This window comes from Sminthopsis crassicaudata, chromosome 3, assembly GCF_048593235.1.
Source record: "Sminthopsis crassicaudata isolate SCR6 chromosome 3, ASM4859323v1, whole genome shotgun sequence".
In the NCBI taxonomy this organism is placed as follows: domain Eukaryota; kingdom Metazoa; phylum Chordata; class Mammalia; order Dasyuromorphia; family Dasyuridae; genus Sminthopsis; species Sminthopsis crassicaudata.
Window position 1 is genome coordinate 257,327,794 of NC_133619.1, and position 22,946 is coordinate 257,350,739.

General features: G+C 35.8%; 1 protein-coding gene across 1 annotated transcript; it reads left to right on the plus strand.

Annotated features, from left to right (window-relative positions):
• Window positions 1–76: 76 nt before the first annotated feature.
• On the plus strand, window positions 77–16,699 carry SIK1 (salt inducible kinase 1). Its single transcript, XM_074300539.1, has 14 exons — window positions 77–1,140; window positions 2,132–2,350; window positions 3,265–3,381; window positions 6,812–6,875; window positions 7,202–7,363; window positions 7,581–7,705; window positions 7,853–7,976; window positions 8,874–9,097; window positions 9,454–9,603; window positions 10,123–10,245; window positions 10,423–10,645; window positions 11,695–11,970; window positions 12,904–13,135; window positions 13,869–16,699. The coding sequence occupies exons 2-14, from the start codon at window positions 2,198–2,200 to the stop codon at window positions 14,254–14,256; spliced, it is 2,361 nt and encodes a 786-aa protein (XP_074156640.1). The 5' UTR covers window positions 77–1,140; window positions 2,132–2,197; the 3' UTR covers window positions 14,257–16,699.
• The last annotated feature ends 6,247 nt before the right edge of the window (window positions 16,700–22,946 follow it).

Genomic DNA, 22,946 nt, shown 5'->3' on the forward strand with positions numbered 1-22,946 from the left:
TTTATTGGGATGCCTTTATAATATTCTCTTTTAAAGACTCGAAGCACATTTATAAATGCTGCTGGGATTCACGGGTTAAAACATTTATTTGCATCGCCTGGTATATTCAGCACGAACCTCCAGCTGGTGGGAGGAGGGGTTGGGAATGGAGAATGAAACACCAGGACCACAGCTGCTAGCGAGGCAACCACTCCAGACTCCGCCGTAGGCCAAGGGCTGCCCGCTCCCTCCTTACGTCACCGCCCAGCGGTCGCCAGGGAGACGTCCCCTTCAGGGCGCGCGTCAGAGCCGCCAGTCTCTTGGCAACAGATCTCTCTCTCTCTCTCTCTCTCTCTCTCTTCCTCCCCGCCTTTTCCTCCCCCTCTCCAGCTCTCTCACCACGCCCCCTCCCCCGCTTGCTCGCGCTCTATCTCTCGCACTTTGCCGCACGTCGCTCTGGCGTCAAAACGACGTCAATGGGAATGTATCAATTTGGCCCGGGCTACCGGCCAGGACGAACTAGCTCGCTAGTGGAGAGTGCGTTAGTGGGAAGGGGTGGAGAAGACTAACGTGAGGGGGCGTGGCCCTGCATAGTAGCCTAGAAGCCGGGACGTAGGAGGAGGGGGGGGGTGGGTGGGGGAGGGGGTCGCCTCCGGGGAGGGATGGAGCTGTCAGTTCGCAGCAGTGAGCTAGCCCTGCCGGGCTGGAGTTTCAGTGCTGACTGGCAGCGGCAGCAGCCCGCACGTCGGCATCGGCGCGGATAGCAGTCCCGGCAGCCCCAAGCTCTGCGATCTCGAGCGCGAACCTGCTCATACTCTACTCCTGAACACCACTAGCTGTCACGCTTCGCTCGGTTGACCATCCTGCCCTCAACCTCCCTCGCCCGAGAGCCCAAGCTCGCGCCCCGAGCCGCCGCCACTGCCCGCGCCCCGCCACGACCTCGCCGAACGCGGAGCGGCCGGCTGCTGCTGCCCGGGCCGTTTTCCTCGCTTGTTCGCCCGTCTCAGGCTGGAGGTGTGCCCTTCCCGGCGGCCTCGCCCCCTCGTCTCCCCCCAGGACTGCGGGGTGGGCTTGCTGCAGTCTCGCCCTTCCCCGTGCGGGGAGGGGGGGGGCGCCAACTCTCGGGAGACCCTGGAGGAAGAGGAAGAGGAGGCGGCCAAGGTGAGCCGACTTGGGGTCTCAGAGGGTCCCGAGGTCCGGGTGCGCCTGAAAGGGGGGCTGCCCTCGTGCCCGGCTAGCCTTCCCCCCGTTAGAAATGGCCAGGAGAGGCTGAGAGACAGAGGCCGGTCGGGGGTCACCGCCTCCCACCCCCGGCACCTCTAGGGGACTAGCCTCTGCCTGCGGCTTTTCCGCGCGGGGAGTGGGGGAAGGGCTGCGGGCACAGTCCCTCTTTTCCCTCCGAGCTGTTTAAGTTTGTTGCATCCTATCTGGGGTGCTCCGGGATGGGATGGGATGGATGCGGCGGTGGGAATTCCTTTTGTTTCCGTGCGAGGGGGTACGTGTCCCTACGGCTTAATGCTAACTGCTGTCTGAATGCCTGCGGTGAACAGGCGCGGGGCACGTATACGACACACGAACACACGTGTGTTTCCGTATCGAAGACACCCACCAGACTGAATAGGCTGCAGTCTGAGAGCCGGATTGGAAGGGGAGCGGGACCGGGGAAACGAGCGCTGTGCTTTTTGTCCCTTGGTGGCTTCAGGCTTCCAGGAATGTGGAAATGCCGGTTAAAGATTGAGATTTCTCTTTGTGTTCTGTTCGGGGTTGACCGATCATCTTCACTTTTGAAACACCGAGGGCTCGGGGGCAGGATGGCTGAGAGCGGTGGGAATGAACCAGGATGCTAATTTTATACGTCAAAATGTTCCTAGGATTTTTCTTTTAAGCAAAGCAGTATATTTGGAAAGAGGCATTTCTCTGGGATGAACACAAACCTAAAATGATAATTTATTTGGAACAGACTCATGTCTTTTGTTCAAGGGATCTGGAATATTTGTGAATTTATTAATAGTGTTTTGAAAAGAAAACATTTAAAACCCAGGTTCTGAGACTAAAGCTTAATGTAAACTGGGAGACCCAGGTAATGAAGATGGGATTTCATTGATACATATGTGGCAGATTTGCATTTTATCTCATCTCTTTGTCCATGTAGGTCCAGGTCATAAGGAAAGAAAATTTTATGAAGGTTTTCTAAATATCCCTAATCACAGTCGAAACCATGGTGATCATGTCAGAATTTACCTCAGTCCCCAATTCAAGTCAGACACAGCAGAGACCCCTCAGGGTTGGATTTTATGATATTGAAAGAACCTTGGGAAAAGGAAATTTTGCTGTGGTGAAACTAGCCAGGCATAGAGTCACCAAAACCCAGGTAGGTTTGAAGTTTGTGCAAATGGTTTCAAATATAATGATACATTTGATTTCTTTCTTTCCAAGAAATTCTTCCTCTTCCTTTTTAAAATAGTCAAGGACTCAAGGAAAAGACTTTACAATGTTCTTCACAGTAATCTGTGCTGTAAATATTAAATTCATTTTATTGACAAGGAAACTGAGGTCAAATGACCAGAATCAAATTTGTCTTTTGGGGGAGAGGGGCACAAATTATAACCTGAATGCAATATTAAGTGTTTGAAAAGTATCTTTCAAGTGTACCAATTAACACTTATTGGCAAGTCATTTACTTTGGTTTGTTTAAATTCTTTGGAAATATTTTATCTGTCTGTTAGTGAAGAAGCATTTATGCTGGAGATAAAAAGAATAAAAAAAAAAATAAACAAACAGTCTCAAGGAACTAGAGAGACAACATGCAAACAATTATGTATAATATATACCAGAGAGAAGGTATTAAAGGGGTTGGAAAAGAATTTTTTAGAAGAGGGGATTTTAAAGGAACTTGAAGGAAGGTGGGGAGAGAGAGAATGGCAAGTATAAGGGATGACCAGTAAAAATTCCTAGAGACTAGATATTGTGTATTGTGTGAGGAACAGCAAGGAAACCAACATCATTGTTTGAAAAGTATATAGGGGGAATAAGGTGTAGGAAAACTGGAATGGTAAGACGGCCATATTTAAATGATTTTAAAGATTAAAAATTTTATACCTGTGACATTTTAGAGTATTTACAAAATTATTTTCCATTTTTTCTTCTCACGCATTGTGAATTACTCTTATATTATTGATTTTAGAATTCATCTTGGAAAAATTGAATTATGTATATCGTACACTAGTCCATCAAAGATTTTATGTACAAAGTAACTTTTTTTCCCTTCTTTCCCTCAATCTACAGGTTGCAATAAAAATTATTGATAAAGCAAGATTAGATCCAAGCAACTTGGAGAAAATTTATCGAGAAGTTCAGATAATGAAACTTTTAAACCATCCTCATATTATTAAGCTTTATCAGGTGAGAAATTGATTTAAAAAACATATGCTTAGTAGATGGAATGGTTTTAGTTACCAGTGATCTTATCTTGCAAAAAGTTCCTTGAAAGTAGCAATGTCAAAGCAGGTGACCACAACACTTGAGAAATATTTAACAAAATAAATAAAAATACAATAAGACAGATTATATTTTAATACTAAGTCAGTATGCAACCACAGGAATTCTTAGGTACAAATAAATGACCCCCTTTCTTCAACACCACTCCCTTAAAGAAAAGGAATGTGTGTCAGCTATTAGTTTCTACAAAATACTGTTGTTGGTGACAATAAGGTCGCTAATTTTGAACTTAATAAAAGTAGGCATAATATTTCTCTGTAAAGTTAAGTAGTTATTTATGACCGAGGCAAATGACAATTTATGACTGAGTAAAATCTATTCTCCAAAGATACAGCTATTTCACATTTGTATCAAAGGACAAATTTACCCATGATTTTATGCTTCCAAATAAGTAAGGGTAAAGATTTGATGTTAGAAAACTGCTTTACTTTGTAAGGATAAAACACAGGCAGGAGCCCTCAAGTTATTTGTTAAAAGGCTTTAAAAGCTCCATTTTCCTGACTTTGAGGCCAGCTTTTTTAACCATTAAATCACATCAATTCTTTAGTGCATATAGAAAGCCAAATCGGAACATCTTATACAGGGGGTGTGTGTGTGTGTGTGTGTGTGTGTGTGTGTGTGTGTGTGTGTGTGTGTGTGTGTGTGTGTGTGTGCGCGCGCGTGCATTATCACAGACATGCAGAATGAAACTAGAAGCTTGTCTTTCTATATTATGATGAATTTGCAGTTTTAATTTTGAAAACAAGTATATGTATTTCTATAGATTCTACATAAATGTTTGTTGTCTCCTTTTAAGAACATTCCCACATAATAATTGAAAATTATTTTAACCTAGAGCAATGAATTTTTAAATTATATCCAGTGTAAGAATGTCTCAGATTTTGATGTCCTAATTTTTAAATTTTTTTGTTGAAATGAGATCTGTGACTCAGAATAATAAGTATTCATTAAAACAAAATAAAAATCAATTTCTAATTGTCCTGGCAATAATGTTTTTCAAAAATTCTCAGTCAGCAAGAGATTCTTTATATTTGATTTAATTTGTGTAAGTTTCTCTTATGACCGTTGTCATATAATACCATGTAGACTAAAAAAGATAAAAAAGCTGTGTGTCTTCATCTGTATAGGTCTTTCCTATCTTCCTAGTACCATAACTATCTTAGGAATAACTGAGACAGAACAAATATATTAAAAAACATAATAGCACTTAACCTTTGAGGAAAAAAAGCAATATACTTTTGTGTGCAAAGTAATTAATACATTAGTGAAAGATGTTCAGGTGACTTTTTAAAAAATGAATAGTAGTATTAGAACATTAATAAAACTGCTGTAAAACTTTTAAAAAGTAGTTTTCTTAAATTTGTGGAGTCAATCTTGGCCTTTCTAATGTAACAGAAGTTGATTAGATTTGTGTTACTAGTATTTCCAGGATATACTATAATTTATATTGTCCCCGTTGTTGGACTATAATATTTGTAAACATCGTATTAAAAAGAAGATAGAAATTATACGTTGGCTTTACTTTATTTTTCACCTGCCCTTTTATCCAAGTTTATTATATTGAACTAGGGCCTATAACGCAATGAAAAATCTAGATGAAAGATTTTTCTATAGTGAATTTTCTTTCCTTGTCTCTAAGGATGTTCTTACTACCTGTTGATTGAGACTCAGAAATTGGAAATAGAGCTCCATGACATAAAAGTGACTTTTTGTTGTTGTTATTCTGATTTCAACACCAGCTGGCACTTTTCCCAGAACAATTCAGAAATGCCTCACTCTTTCCTTTTAGTATTCCTGAACTTGATGTATTTTTTGTCTTATTCCTTATTTATTTTACTTTTTCACTCCTTAAATGAATAAACTGGAAGACAAAAGCACCATTTCCTTAACCCATTTTAATATACATAGATTTTTTTTTAGGGTGTTTGGTCACTTCTTAAGATTTTTCTTTCTTTATATCTTCTACTCTATATACAAGGATAATTATCTCATTAGTTTGTTTTTTTTTTTTTTAAGCAATCTTTAGTGTTCTCTTTTTAGAAAACAAAAAATTCCATCTTTTACCCCACCTAGTCTCCTCCTCCCTACTCCCTTCCAAGTAACAATAATATGTGTTTATATTTCACTTTTTTCAAAGCCACCAATTTTTGAAAAATTTTTTGCTTATTTTATAATTATATCTACTGGCATAAAGATGCCTCTAAAATTTTAAAAGGAAAAATCTAATTCTGGATCAATAAATGGAGACTTAGATGTATTATTGACATTTGCTATTGCCATTGACGCACATTGAACAGTGCACTTGCACAAACAGTAAGCTATTGTTGGCAAAGACTGAGTTTATTATGTCAGCAAAGCAAATGGGAATGAAGTATTTGATAGCCATTATTTAGTTTGTTTAGGTTGTAAATATCAATGTAGATAATCTCCTGTTACTGGCTAGGTTTCTGTGGTAGGAGCAATATTTTTGAAAAAGATTGTTGCCAGGACAATTAGAAATTGAATTTTTTGTTCCAATTTTTAAATCAATTTATTAAATCTACATTATTTTAATTTATTTAGGAGCAGTATTCTAACCCTTGTACTTAAGTAAGTTAGGTTAGTTTTTTTGTTTTGTTTTGTTTTTTCCTTAATGTGTTGAAGCCATCTTTAAGACTTGATTGACTTAGGACAAAAAAGGTTCAGGCTGTTCTCCTTGGTTGTCTGGGTACAGGCAACTGAAACTGGAAACAAATATGAATAGCCCCAGATCCTCTTTGATAAAAAAAACTAGACAACTCAGGCAAGGGAGCGTCACTCAGCTGAATCAACTTGAGGTGCCCTCAGTCCCAGTACCTTGCTATTGCTATCTATTTCCTTTTGTTAACTGTTGAATGACCTATAGGTGTCTTATTATTTTTTCCCCCATATTGAACTTATCCTACTAGGGGATTGGCTTGAGTCAGACCTAGTTCAAAACAACTTTAGCTTCAAAAAGGAAAGACATGAATTACAATAACTTGTACTTTGAAAGATCAAAAGTAATATGTGATTCTGTGCAGAATATATGACATCTTCTAGAAAATATATAAAATGATTGAAACAAGCCTAAAATTTAGATCTGCTTCTAGAAAACTTAAAAGCAAAAATATCTTAGTATATAGGCAAACTTTAGTTCTTGATTTAAAAAAAAAGAAACCTAATACATAGCAGTAAACATCTTTCCATTGATAAAAATCTCTTAAATAGGGGGCTGCTTCTGTTGTTTCTGCATATTTTTGCTTTGTCTTCAGAAATGAGGACATTGTAGATTGTTATAGATTGCAAGTATTAAGTGATCACTTGTATTTCTCAGGTTATGGAAACGAAGGATATGCTTTACATTGTTACTGAATTTGCAAAAAATGGAGAAATGTTTGGTGAGTTATTTTTTCTGCTTACCTTTAGTAGGGAAAAAGTAATTCTTAGTCATGGAGAAAAAATTTTGTAGGGGAAAGGAAAAAGGAAGAAGCTGGCCAGTGGGGCTTCCATCTTTTGAGCATATATAGCCTTCCACATGCTGCATGCACATGTCGGGAGGCTGGCCATGTCAAAAAGGACTGGGACTCCCAATGTCATTATATAAATAAGATTTTTTAGAATTAGAGATATCAGATTTGTATGAGTACTTCTTATGACCAAAGTCATTACTAAGAATTTAAATAATTTTACTTCTGTATATTTAACCTTGTTTATTGATCCATAGATTATTTAACCTCCAATGGACATCTGAGTGAAAATGAAGCAAGGAAGAAATTCTGGCAGATTCTTTCGGCAGTGGAATACTGCCATAGCCATCATATAGTTCATAGGGATCTCAAAACGGAAAACCTTCTTTTAGATGCCAGCATGAATATCAAGCTAGCAGGTAAGAAGAGTTAAATGTTTTTGAATATTATAAAAGCTTGGACAAATAGTATGTGTGATTATAAAAAACAGAATAACAAATGATGACATTGTAATGTAATTTATATGATGCTTGTTCCTAAGCACTCTGGGTTTTTTGTTTTTTTTTAAACATATATCCCTTGACATTTCAGTCTTAAATTATTTTTGTTTTTTTCTCTTATCTTTTTTTCTCACAGATTTTGGATTTGGAAATTTCTATAAGTCAGGAGAGCCCTTATCTACTTGGTGTGGAAGTCCCCCATATGCTGCCCCAGAAGTTTTTGAAGGGAAGGAATATGAAGGGCCCCATCTTGACATTTGGGTAAGTGTTTGTTGTGCATGTTCACACAAATGCGCATATGTATACACACGTGTAGTATGTAATCAAGTATTACCATACTGTTAGGTTGTGTGCCTAGTGTGACATTCACTGATCAGAGTGTTGTATTGTTACTTTTTTTGCTAACAGAGCCTTGGTGTTGTGTTATATGTCCTTGTCTGTGGCTCTCTCCCTTTTGATGGGCCCAATTTACCAACTTTAAGACAAAGAGTGTTGGAGGGCCGATTCCGTATTCCCTTCTACATGTCCCAAGGTATGTAAGATCTTTAAAGACCTAGGAATTCTGATATTTTGTGATAGTTAATTATTTTGGAGAAGGTGAAATTTGTTTCCTAAAATTACCTGTTTGGTTGTCTTTTTGATCTGTATTTGAGTCCAGGAAACCACATTTTTGTATATAGAAAATAGCAGGAGCAAATAAAACTCAAAAATTATTTTTTAGTACCTATTCTCATAAGATATGTCCTTTCCTTGGGCATTGTGTATCCCTAAAAGTAATAGAACACCTAGGATTTTTGAGGAGTGGCAAAGGCATTGCTTGTCTATAAAATTAAGGTATTTCAATACCTAGATCATAAAATGTATATAGATTTAGGGCTGGAAGAGACATTAGCATTCATTTAGCTCAACTTGCTCCTTCTATAGTCGCTATAGACCTCTATAGTTTAACTGAAATATCAGGAATTAGGAATCCAAACTGAAAGCTGACCTCTCATTTCATAGCATCATTTGTTTGTTTTTAAATTTCCAGAAGTTTCTTAATATATAGAGTCAGGGTCAATTAAAGGGCATAGCTCTCTTTTAGAAAACATGCTTGATGGGGGTAAATAGACGAGGGTATTGATAAAGGTTAAGTGTGCTAAATGAAAAAGCAAAAACAAAAATAGGTAAACTTGGTTAAAATTCATTATAGTGCTTAGAATCCATAAAAATAGATTCTTATCTTTTAAGTGCTAGAGAGAGCAAAATGAGATTTTTTTTTTTCCTATCTAGTTGGAGTTTAAAGGGTTTCTAGGCTGCTGAACTGATCCTTTTGTTTAATAGTTGTCCTTTGTATGAATATGACAGCTATTAGTGACACTGATCAGTTATTGGTTGATAATAACTTTTTTATTACAATTTGCCTGTCTTTTTTTATTTTTTCCAACAGACTGTGAAACATTAATTCGCCGTATGCTAGTGGTGGATCCTACCAAACGAATAACCATTGCCCAAATAAAGCACCACAAGTGGATGCAAGCTGACCCCTCCCTTCAGCAGAATCCACCCCTGTCCTTTTCCATTCAGAATTACAGCTCTAACCTGGGAGATTACAATGAACAGGTGTTAGGGATTATGCAGACGCTTGGTATCAACAGGCAGAGAACTGTGGAGGTAAGCTGCTTCTCCTGGCCTACTTTTGTTCCAGCACTCTTTTCATGCTTTACTGGTGACTAATTAAATGTACACAACACATTCTTTTTGAGTGAGGTAGCATTATCAGGAAAAACAGTAGTACAAGTCAAGTTAATATGCTAAATGTGCTTATTTAAGAGTAAACTAGTTCACTATTCTAAAACATATTCTTAGTTACCAGGAATAACCCCAATAAACAATCTCAAAGGAAAGTTCAACTGCCTTGATTAAGAAATACAAGTCACATTTCTCCTCAATTTCTGCAAACTTGTTGCTTATTTTTTGTTCCAGCACTGATGTAACTATATCATAAGTTCCTCTATTCTCTCTTACAGTCATTGCAAAATAGTAGTTATAATCACTTTGCTGCTATCTATTACCTTCTCCTGGAACGGCTGAAGGAATATAGGAATACTCAGCCATCTAACTGTTCAGGACTTGGAAGGCTGCAGAGGTCTAGGAGTTCTGACTTCAGCAATTTTGAGGTGAGAGTATAGAAAGCTTTTTTTTTTTCCTCCTTCCTCAGATTATTTCTTCCCTTGCTCTTGACTCATTATTCTTAGAACCAAAGGTTGTAGAATTTTTTATCTAGACCACAAATCTGGGTGATCAGTTAAGACTCACTATATCTTTTTGCCCTCTGCTTAGTGATTATATAGCATCGTCCTCTTCATCACTGCTGCTCTAACATAATTTCAGCTCTCTGACTGATATGGTTCTGAGCATGATAAAAGTTGTGAACTTAAGTTCTGTCCAAAATAGGCCACTCTAGATTTCTCCTATTTCACAGGATACTTACCCTGTTAGAATCATTATCAAATTGTCCAGTTTATCTTAGACTCCCTACTTGGTAGATAGAACTTGAAATCTGTTTTAGTTATAAATGTGGAAACCCTTAATAATAAGTGTTAGTGGGAGAGAATCGTTTCTTTCTCTAAATGATGTTCGTTTTTCTGTCTTGAGACCTTTCCTAAAAGCATTTTCCTTTTGTATATGGTCCGTAGATGCCTCAGGAAAGCCTCACTAGTGATACTTTCAGATCCTCTTTGCTGTACCAGCAGCCTCAAAACCTGACTCAATCAATGTTACAGGAAGAAATGGATTTTGATTTGAACAACCCACTACAAGTGAGTTCTCACAAGTCATATGTATGATAGGCAGTTTGTGCATTTGTTGGTATAACCAAAAGGCTTTAAAACTAAAAGTAGATTTAGAATAGAGAAATGTATTCTTTTATTCATTCTGGTAACTGATGCTGTATAAGACTTGGCTTTGAATGGCTTTATTTATTTAATTTTTTACAGCCACTCTTGTTCTCTATGGAGCCTAGCTTCAATGGTCTGTTCCGCAACTGCTCCATCTCTCCCAACAATCTGCTGGAAACCACCATTAGTGAGGAGGTTAGACAGGATAAAGACTTTGAAGAGGAAATCAAGGCTCAAAAGTCCATTCACCTCCCCAGCAACACCAGCAGGAGACATACCCTTGCTGAGGTCACCACTCATTTCTACCAGTGCACCCCTCCATGTGAGTCAGCCTTGAGGCAAAAAAGACATTATCTTTTCTTCTTCAGAAAAAAGGAATATTAGAAATTAAGGAGATATCAGATGACAGAAATAATTTTATTTTTTACATTATTGGTGGAGAAAATAAAACTTCATTTTTTCCCCATTTAACATTTTATTTGGTTTTAGTGTGAGACATTTTTTTAATGTTCACTAAGGAGGTAGACGAGGGAGAGTATATGACTCACCATATTTTGTAGCTGTAATGCCATGAATTTGCCCCATCCTTTATTAGAATTATTTTTTTCAATGTATTTTTTGGGGGGTATATTGTGGAAATGAATCAATCTGGGACACAAAGGAAAGAGCACTAGGGCTGGAGGCAGGAAGAAATGTCTGGCCTTAGACATTTACTATCTGTCTGACAAATCACTTAACATCTGCTTACCTCAATTTCCTCAACTGTAAAGTAATAGCATCTACTTCACAGGATTGCTGTGAGGATTAAATGAGATAATAATTGTAAAAACACTTAGTACAGTGGCTGACATATAGTAAATGCTAAATAAATACTTGTTCTCTTACTTTTTTTGTACTTCATAAACTTGCTGGCATGGCTTCATACTGTAATCAATACCTTCAGGAAAGATATCTTGGCTTTGGAGTGACTTATAGAGACTGAACTCAAAACTTTATAGCTCAGAGAATTGTCTTTATGGTTTAGATTAAAAGCATCTGATAGGAGCAGCCATGGCTCTGATTTTGTAGGGAAAAAAAAAAGTTGGAGATATCAGCACTTTAGAATACTTTTGCATGAAAGACAGGAAATTTTAAAGATTACTTGTTCATATTCCATAGCCATAAAGTACTCCTATCTTATTCTTAGTATTTCTCTTCTTTATTCCTGCTTTCCAAAAAATCAAATAGAATTTGATTTTGCAATTGACAGTACAGTTGTTGCCCTCTTAGTATTATCAAGTAGATTAAGTCCTCAGAGCATATTGATTGCTATTTTTGAAATCTTCAACCGACTCAGCATACCCTTTACAATGTTCTTTTTTTGTCTTCTAGGTATAGTCATTTCTTCTTGTGCTAGCCCAGCAGAGGGAACCAACTCAGACAGTTGCCTAACTACTTCTTCCAACGATGAATCAGAAGGCCTGAGTAGCTGCCTCAATGACCAAGTTCTGATGGCTAATTCTGCCACTGTCAAAACCACCTCTCCTTTCCTTGTGGCACAGTCTAACAACCCAGGCCTGAAGATAGAGGGATGTCTAGGAGGAGCTACTCTGTTACCTGTCAGTTTTCAGGAAGGAAGAAGAGCTTCAGATACCTCACTTACTCAAGGTAAGCTGTCCTAAATGATAGGATTTTGTGATTTCACTGTTTCCTCATTCATAAAATACTAATGAGAATTTCTGTTTCAAGGCAAAGAAGAGTTGGATGGATTTGTGTAGGTTCTTAAACAAGGCAGTAAAAGCAGTAAAAATACTCCCAAAGGTAGTTCTAGTTATAGACCTTGACCTCCATAATTCTCCTTAGTTCCTGTAATTTTGAAATTGAAGTGTTCATGTAACAGTGAATATTTATTAGAATACCTCAGTTTATTTTGATTTGCTTACTGAATAACTCCCCCTAGCCCTTTGGGTGGTTAGATTTAATAAGAAATCAGGTATATATTTATTTATTTGTTAGCTGTTGGAGGATTTTATATTCTAGGTTACTCTTCCTGCCTTTTTTGCATTGCTCATAACATGTTTCTTGGGTTTCCTTATGTGCTGTTATTTTTTATTGACATGAATGGTTTTTGTTTTTTTGTTTGTTTGTTTGTTTGTTTTGTTTTGTTTTTGAGGCTGGGGTTAAGTGACTTGCCCAGGGTCACACAGCTAGGAAGTGTTAAGTGTCTGAGACCAGATTTGAACTCGGGTCCTCCTAAATTCAAGGCTGGTGCTCTATCCAGTACGCCACCTAGCCGCCCCCATGACTGTTTTTTTAAATGCATGTACAGTGATTCTTGAGCTCCTCCCATCCTCAAGTAGAACGAGATTTGTAGCCATATAGTCCACATCTTTGCTAAATGTTAGATCTTTCAATAATTTGGGAAAAGGTATAGGGATATATATGTAACCAAACAATTCTCATTTACACATCAAACAATTCTTGTCCCTTTTTTGGCCTTTTCCCTTTAGTTTAGTTCTTAAACTAAAATATTATATATATTAATAATATTGGACTAACAAGGAAAAGATAATGAGTTGTCTTTTTTTTATCCCTCCTTAGGCTTGAAAGCTTTTAGACAGCAACTCCGAAAAAATACTAGGACAAAAGGATTTTTAGGACTAAACAAAATTAATGGGCTGGCTAGACAAGTATGTCAGGCCTCATCAGGCCGAACAACAAGAGGATGCCTGAGCTCTTCTCAACACTATCAGCCAAACACTTGCCTGTATAATAGTGGAGGAAAAAGTCAGGAAGGTGGAAACCTGCTAGAGGAGGTTCTTCATCAGCAAAGGTAAATATCAAATCATAGAAACATTTACTAGGTATGAATCATATGTTGAAGTTCGTAAAAACGTAACCTTCTTTCTTCACACTCACATGTATTTCTGTATTTTATATAATGCTGAAATGTAATTTCCTTTCCCAAAGGAAAATGATGTTATTATTTAGGTCCTATAGTTATATAAAGTTGGTGGTATATGGATAGAGGTGAACCTATATAATAAGATGAGGGGAAAAGGCTAGTAGGGAAGAAGAAGGAAATTTATTATGTGCCAGGCAATGTTCTAATTGTCACAGATATCTCATTTGATCCTCAAATCGTCCCTTTGAGATAGGTGCTATTATATTTCAGATTTTTACATGAGAAAACTAAAGCAAATGGAAGTTTGCCATAGAGTCATAGTCTTATTTGAATTCAAATCTGCTTGACTCCAGACTCATTGCTGTACCCACCAGTTGCCCAGTAGATGAAAATCATCATGTTTGGTGGCATCTAATGAGTTTTTTGTAAGAACATAAAAATTTCAAAAGAGTAAAAATGTCAAAATAACTCATGTTATGCCACAGTATTGCATGTTCTGAACTCCACAAAGAAATTTTTTTTTAAAAATGTATTTTAACTGATAAAATGAAAACTTTTCATCTTTAACCTGTGATTGAAGAATTGAGGAAAAACTTCATGGACATATCATTAAATAATTTTCTCCCCCTCTCCCTTCTTTCTCTTTTTTATCTTGGTTTAGATTGTTGCAGTTACAGCACAATACATCAGTCCATCTGAGCTGTCCTCAGGCTGTACAGCTGCCCTCAGCACAGTATATTGTTTCTACCTGTAATGAAACCTATCAAACACCCAATTCTCTTCTAACTTCAGAGCTACTGAAAGGGAATTCTGTAACACACCCTCACCTCTTCAAGGCCAGTGTCTCACCAGTGTCTTCAGCAGCTCAGCTCCTAGATACTCACTTATACATCAATAGTAACACCTCTCCTGTCAACACTTCTTTCCCCCAACAGCCAAATTTTGCCATGTGGTCTCCAAACTATGATCCAACAGTTTTGCAGCAGGGAGACTGTGAAATGGAAGACCTTACCTCTACCCAGCTGAGGAAATTTGTCCTGGTTCAATGAGAGACCTCTGTTATTTGATCTTTTTTCCCTAAGAGACTTCTATTGTCCAATTGCATGGGACGACTGATTCTTTGAAGCAATAATTTTAAAGTATGTGAAGAAGATTTCAGACTAAGCCAATAACTTTATAGAAATGATAAAAGCAATACATCATGTGTTCTTGCTTTAAATTTTTTTTCTTGCACTGAATATATAGAAGGACTGAAAACTTTTTGAAGACAAAATAACAAAGAAGAATACTTTCTGGTTTGATGGAGAAAGGAGAAAGGTGGATAAACTGGGGCCAAGAGAATAAGTGGTACTACATTTGTCAGACAATGCTGCTCTGCTGTTGTGCAAAACTTCTAAGGCTGCTGGTAGTACTGACATAAAAGGGAGAAGGCCATTCAAAGGAAAAGAACCAATTTCTCTCTCTTTCACAATATTCATCATGGGTTTGTGAAAATTATTACCTCTTAAAAGCAGTGGCATGCAACAGTTGATGCATTGATATAAGCATTGCCATCTGTGTATATGTTTGTGTGTGTTTATATAGGAATTACTTTTTTCTTAGTTATTAACAGTTCCTTTACTCTCTGAAACATGTATACTTTAGGTGAAAACTGTGAACCTGCTTTTTTACTTTTAAAAGCTCCTATAGTTTAACTGCTGAACTTCACAGTTACTGGAATTATATCTTCTAAGACCAAGATCTAAGTTGGAGGGGCTTTTACCCCTATTTTAGATAAGAAGCTTAATGAAATTCTCCTTAAAAATTGGGTTTTATTTTAAGCATTTCTTGGGGGGAGAGGAAGTGAGTTTCATTATACTTGAGAGATAATACATAAAATTTCTCTTTCATTTAAAAACTCACAGAGGTTAGCCTGAGAGATATTTCTTAGTGTTGTGCATTTTAGTTTTGCTGCTAATTAAGTTTTTATGTATTTCATTATCAGGGTTTAAATAGAACAACTTATTTTGGGGAAAATGTGCAATAACCTGAGGTTATGATTATACTGACAAAAATAAGGAAAATAATATAAAAATCTTTTTCAAAAGGAATTCAATTTTTTTTTTTCTGAACAAAATCTATCTTGAAGAGAATTCTTTAAAAAAACAGTACAACCTTAAGGTGTGTAAATCTCTTTATTTTTTGTTCTAGGTAAATTAGTTTTGTTGTTGTTGTTTTTTTTTTTTTGGTCAGTTTTTAAAAATTTAAAATCCCTAACAAATACTGTATGTACATAAGAGAGCATATATACACTACTTATTTTTTATATTTTGTACTACATTTTTGTGTTGATCTGTTTCTTTTCCTGATATGTAAACAAAACTCATGTTAGCTCCAGTTCATTTTTAAAGAAAGGTGTCACAGGCTACCCTCAAAATAGTGTTAAGAGAAAGAGAATGGTGAGTACTAAATTTTAGTAGTAGATCGTGTGCAAGAAGTAAGTCAGGTTGATAAAAGCTATCTTGGTTTTTTTTTTTTTAAGTTGCTAACTCCACCTCATTGCTTTAAGTTCCCATCTCTGTAATTTTGGCTTTTTTTTTTTTTTTTTAAACCTGTGGTATTAAACAAAAATAATAACAGTTTTAAAGCCAAAGATTGATCAGTTTAATTGGTGATTGGGGGAAAAGATAGGCATAAGAGATTGTTTGTCATGTCCATCATTCTGTTATTTACTTTTCTTTAATTAGTAGACAGTTCTAAGTATTTATGTTATTTGAACTTGCTGCTGTTCCTCAAAGCTTCACTGTGAAGGGAAGCTGCTGGAGTTAACTCTTGCTGATTGACCCTGGTGCCTTGCAGCAGAGAAAACACCAAAGTCTCATGCTGGGTTGTGAATCAGTCCTTAGAGTGGGAAGGAAAAAGAGAAATCAACCATTTCTGTTCCCTCCCTTCCCCCAGGGCAGCACCTTTGCTGGCCTTCATTTTTACAAAGGTAGCAAACCAATTTAAACAAAGTAGTAATTTACCCATTTAAAAATATTTGTTCTAATGTCTAGATTTAAGGCTACAGAAATGTTTTGTTGTTTGTTTGTTTCTTGTTCTAAGCAATGATGAGCACTTTATTTTTGTGGTATATTTTCCCCTATTGCTATAGAACCTTTTTGAATTGTTTGGCTAATAGAAAAGTCTCTGTGAATTTTGCAGATTTTCTTGACAGTGTTCTGCAGACTGCAATGCAATAGAATATTTAAAGACACTATGTGATCTGATTAAATTATATGTGTATATATATATATATATATATGTGTGTGTGTATATATAATACATGTAATATATATACATATACACACATATATATATAGTGTGTGGTTTGTTGTTTGTGTGTTTGTTTTTTTTTTTTACCTTGACTGAATCAGTTGTTTTATTTCTTAAAATGAGAAATGTATGCCAAAATAATGAGTTGATGTGTTTTTATTTATCATTGAAATAAATATTTGGGGAAAAAATTTTAAACTTTTTTTTTCCCTTGTGATTCTTTTGAACCTCTACAAATGATTTCTTTCTGATCTGTGCTGACTTATAGATAATGAGAGATGAAAGGGATCTCTCATTTGGTCTAACCCATCCATACCTGCTTCTTTTAGAATAGATCTCATAGGTCTAGTTTCATGAGAATTGTTCTTTCAAGAAAAAAAGTTATGCAACTGCCTTCTATATTTAAACTGGATGTAAATTGTAATCTATGAATAGCATTCTGTATCCAGGTGATGAAATACCCTATAGTGTCAATAAATATAAAAATCAGTAAGTTGGTAATAGTATGTCAATCAAACAATAAACATTTATTAAGCACCTACTATGTGCCAGGCACTACTAAGCATTAAGAATACAAAAAAAGGCAAAAGTTCTCTAAGTTCTATTAATTAATTATTAGTTCTAGTTCTCTTAACCTATTGGAGAAAACATGCAAAGAAATAAATACAAATAAGCTATCTAAAGGATAAATAGGGAATAATGCAGAGAAAGTACTAAAATTGAGGGGTTGTAAAATGCTGTAAAAAAAAAAATGGGATTTTAGTTGAGACAAAGGAAGGAGTAAGGGAAGATGTCAGTGGGTGGAGTTGAGGAAGGAGAGTGTTCTAACCCTGGGAGAAAATGCCTAGAACCTAGAAATAGAAATGTTGTTCATGAAACGATAAGAAGAGCAATGTTTTTGGATCAGACTTTGAGGCAGGGAGGAAGGTGTAAGAAGACTGCAAAGGTAGGAGGGGACTTAAGGCTTTGAAAGCAAGCAGAGGCTTTTGTGTTTGATCCTGGAGGTCCTTGGAGTTTAATGAGTAGGTAGGAGACAGTGGTTGGATTTGTTAGAAAAATCACTTGAAGTATGGATTGGAGTGCAGAGAGACTTGAGGTATATTCACAGCAGGATATTGCAATAGTCCAGACATGGTAATGAGAGTCTGCACTGGGACAGTAGCAATGTCAGAGAGAAGGAGGCACCATTTGAGAGAATGTTGCAAAAAGTGAAATTGACATACTTTGGCAACAAATTGCACATGAGAGGATAGTGAAATAGGACTTAATGATCAAAGTTAACAGCCTGAGAGACTGCAAGGATAGTGTTGCCCTCTACAGTAATAGGAAAGGTAGGCAAGTTTTAAGAAACAGAGAATGAATTCTATTTTGGACAGCTACTGAAAGGCATTTTGCCAAATTGGAGTCAGCAGAGAGTTTAAGACGGATCCATAGGTATGAGAATTTTTAACTTTAAATTGGTGATTAAATCTAAGGGAGCTGATGAGTTTGCCAGGTGAGGTGAAAGGCTCGGGACACAGGTCTGTGGGACATCTATGATTATAGGGCATGATCTGGCAGAGGATCCAGCAAAATGAAACAGAAGGAACACTTAAGTAGAAAGAGACCCAGGAGAAAATGGTATCCCCAAAATCTGGGGAGAAGAGAGATCAAGAAGAAGAGGGTGATAAACAGTGTGAAAATCTACATACAGAAAAGACAAAGAGAATGAGGATTGAGATATGGGATGAATCATTTAATCCCTAAAAAGAATACAAGTCAGTTTGACTAATGGATGATGAGCAAGTAGATGGTCTGGATATTTTTTTCTGACCCCCACAATTTCAAAATAAAAATTATGCACCAGAAATAAAGAAATTTAGGCCATCTTAATGTACCAATACACTAGAATTCAAAAAAGGGCTAAAAAACAAATCCTGAAAGTTCTGAAGCTCACCAACCCTAAGCTCATTCAGCACCCTTCCCCTACTTCCCATACTACCAACAGTGAGGGTATACTAGCAAACCCAAGGACATGACAAAAGCTTACAACAAAATCTTCTCCAACCTAGATGTAGGTTGGGATCCCTTCAATTCCCAGTCAGGGAGCCAAAATGATGAAGTTAGTGGCAGTCAGAAAGTTGTTAAAATCCCCTTATGGTCGGCCCACAGATTTTTCATGAAAAAATTAATGAAACCCGAAATATTAATTGGCAAAAAATGAAAGTTTATTGTTGGATAGGAAGCCAGTTTTGCTAAGAGACTGACTTCCATAGTGGCAAAGTCCTATTTTCTAATCAATGCTTGAGAAGAGAATGCCTTTTCAGCAGGCAAGCTGCTCTGGACCTTCTGCAAAGAGTGAGTTCAGAAACTGCCCTTTAAAGGAATCTTGAGGCTTCAGATTTCAGGTTGAAAGAAAGCCAAAGTTCCCAGGCCTAGATGTTTATCAGTATCTGGCCCAGCTCTCCAATTGGAATTCAAAGGGTCTGGGATCCTCAAAAGATCAATGAGGTGCTTTAACTTATCTGGGGGGATATGCCTTCCCCAGGAGGGCTTGAAATCAAAAGGTTACGCAGCTTCAGAGTGATAATTTTAAAAGGAACACAGTTTCCCTCCCCCCTTCAGAACTACTAGTTCTAGAGTAAGGTTCCCCCAACTCCAGGCTGGGAAATTTGGCCATGACAACCTGTCAGGACTGATGTAACCTTTTAGTAGCAAAAGCCTACTACAGGGTCCACAAACCTATAACAATAACACTGCGAAGCTTCAAACTGAATTTGGTTGCTGGGGTGAACAAAGATATGGCATCAATGCTGCAAAATTCTAAACTGCCAGTGCTGAACTAAAGCATTAAGGGACAGAGGGAGCAGGACAGGAGGTGTATATGAGATGCTGTGTATTACTCTATCATGATTGAAGGAAAGAGAACATTACCTATGTGGGGATGATTTTTACCTCCTAAAAGCCAGTTGGGGCAGAGACCTAGTTTAATGGATTGTAAATTGTCCTATATGGAAGGAGACTGAAACATTTTTATATCCAAGGATATCACAATCAGAGGGATAGGAGTCAGAAAGTGAGCAATAGGGAAAAGAAATTGGGAGGAGGGGGAAGACAAATTACTAATAGTTTCAGAAAGAAGAAAATTCAAAGACCCTGAAAATAAGCAAATATATTAACAAGAAAAACATTAATAACAGGATATATAACCTTCAAATTTTGTAAATGATTTCATACATCCATGAATAAATATTGCAGAACAAAGGAGAATGACTTAACTTTTGTTGAGACAGAGGACTCATAGATTTGAAGAGAACATGGAACCCACAGTATACTGTTCCCAAGTGGTTCAAAAGGGAAATGAGAATTAGAAGAGAATTTATGGTCTGCACAGCAAAAGTAATGGGAAGAAAAAAAAAAAATGGAATCTGCAATGGCAAGCCTCATCAAATAGAGAGTAAGTGGATAATAAAAATATAAGAAAGTGAAGGACAATTTAGAAGAGAATCAAAATCATAATATTAAAAAGTTTTCACTATGCAAATAAAACATAATGATCTCAAAGATAGGGTGCATAGAGACAACCTAAGCATTATAGGTTTTGAGAATATGACAAGTCAACAATTTTAACTCTATAATGAAGCAAATTATAGAAAACTGTTCAAAACCTTTGAAAATAGAAAATGGAAGAATCCAGAAAAAAACAAGGCTACAAACTCTCAAAAGAGTCACAGTGTAACATTTAACGATTCAATTTAAAAACAAGTTTTACAAGTGATCTTGAGAAAGACTTCAAATACAAAGGTAAAGACATTTGAATAATAAAGATGGAATCAGGGGTGAGAGAAAGAAAGGATCCTGACAGGAATCATAGACAACAAACTATTGTCAATAATAAACTTATATGCTCCAAATGAAGAAAAACTTTCTGAGCTATTAGATGATATACAACAGTGACAAGAAACTTCAATAGCCCTCTCTATTTTTTGGTTAAGTCTTAATAGAAAGATAAAAGGAAAAATATGGTACTGAACAAATTGCTGGAGAAAGTAAACATACTAAGCATTTAAATAGTAAAAGAATGTTTTTTAGTTACATATGGAACTTTTACAAAAATTGCATACTATGTCAAAAAGATGTTGCCTACAAATGGAAGGAAAAAGGCAAAAATAACACATCCTTTACAGACTATGACATAAATTTTTGGTTCAAGGATCACAAACAAAAGATACAGGCCCCATTCCTGAAGACTTAATAATGAAATCCTAAATAATGAATGAGTCCAAGAACAAATCATAGAAATAATAATTATGTAAAAGAAAATCATAATGATGAAATGACATACCAAAATTTCTTGGAGGGGAGTATCCTTACAAACATACATTAACAAAATAGAAAAAGAGAGGATAAATTAACTGAATAAGCATTTTTTTTAATAAGAAAGACAACAAACCTAAAATAAGTACAAAAGTGATGTTAAAAATTAGAAGAAAAGTAGATAAATTGGAATCCTCCCCCAAGAAATGATAAATATAGCAAAAAATGGTTCTTTAAAAAATAAATCTTTAGCTAATTTGTTTAAAAAGAAGGGAGCAGGAAATTGAATCAATAAAATAACAAATGAGTAAAATGATATTACAACAAAATAAAAAGAATAATTAGAGCATATTATACATAGTTATAAGCTGAAAAAATTGAAAACACAAAAGAGAGGAATATTTTCAAAAACATAAGATACATAACTATAAAAATACCAAATTGAAATTCTCAATTACTTAATCTTAGATAAGGAAATAAATCTAGTAGTAAAGAAACTACCTATGTCAGGGGGAATTGGGACAGGAGATGATAACTATTGGTCCTGATGAATTCACAGGAAATTTTTACCAAAATTTTAAAAAGCAGTGCTTATACTTTAAAAATTATTCAGTTATTAAAACTGAAAAAAAATAACCTATTAGAATAATTTTATGAGACAAATATAATCCTAACACTTAAACCAGGAAAAGATAAATATATAACACAGAAAGAAAGCTATAATCCAATATCATTAAAGAACATAGACTTTAAAATTAAAAAAAAAATCCTATTACATAGTCTATATCCAAGAAATCATTATAACCAAGTGGGATTTAAACCAAGGATGAAATGATGGTTCAACATTAGGAAAAAAATCTATATAATCATACGAAAAGTCAAAACATCCAAAACCACACAATGATCCCAACAGATAAAAAAAGTGAGTGCTGTACTCAACATTAACTGTTAAGTTCAATGTTCTTTTTTTGCTGAAAATCTCTACAAAGTATAAGTATAGAGGGACTTTTTGTAATATCATAAAAAGCACCCACCTAAAATCCAAAGTAAATGTCATATATAATACCATAGAAAGTTTTCTAAAATAGATATAAAACAAGAATTCACTCTCTACATGTTATTTGATAAAGTTCTGGAAATGTTAGAACAGCAATGCTTGTTTGATGATATGATAATTTATTTGGAAAATCCTAGAGAATCAGTAAAGATGCTTCAGGAAAATTGCAGGTTGCAAAATAAATGCTCAAAAAAACCCAAAACCCAGTTCTATGTAAAAATAACAAAACAAAACAAACAATAACAAAACAAAATCCCATTCCAAATAACTACAAAATATATAAAATATTTGGGAGTTGACCTCAAAAAGTACACAAAAGACTTAGGTAGATTCAATAAATTGGTCCTTAAAACAATAAAGAACAACTTAAATACCTAGAGGAATTTTAGTACCCATGGCTAGCTAGGCCATGCCAATATAATAAAAATGACAATACTACTAAAATTAATTTATATTTTTAATACTATACCAATCAAATTACCAAGGATATACTTTATAGTATTTGATAAACTATAAAAAAATTAATTTGGATGAACTAACAATTTACAAAATCAGGGCAAATGATGAAAAAGAAGTAGTGACCAAGGGGGAAATAGCACTCTAGACTTCAAATTATATTCTAAAGCAGTGTTATCTAAATTATCAGCAATTGTTAATAAATGAGATAAATAAGAGAGAATAAGAAATTATAGAAGTCAGTATCTCAATGTTTGATAAAGTAGAAAAGATAAATTACCTAGAAAGATAAAAATTTCTGAGAAAATTGTAAAGCAGTACGGCAGAAATTAGGTTTAGGTCAACACTTTACACTATGTTCTACTATACATTCTAAATTGATATGTCATCTTAATATTAAAGATCATATAAAAAATTTGAAGAGAAACAGATCATATACTTCTCACAGCTACAAGTAGGAGATGCATTCTTAACCAAATAAGAGACTGAAATGTGTCCTAACTCCACAGAAATCAAATAAAAGATTGTTGGCCACTTGCAGAGGGGAATTCTTATTTGGGTATATTCTAGGTAGCCTTTGAGGTTAATCTAGAGCCTAGAAAGCAGGACACAACATTAAACTATCATCATTTTATA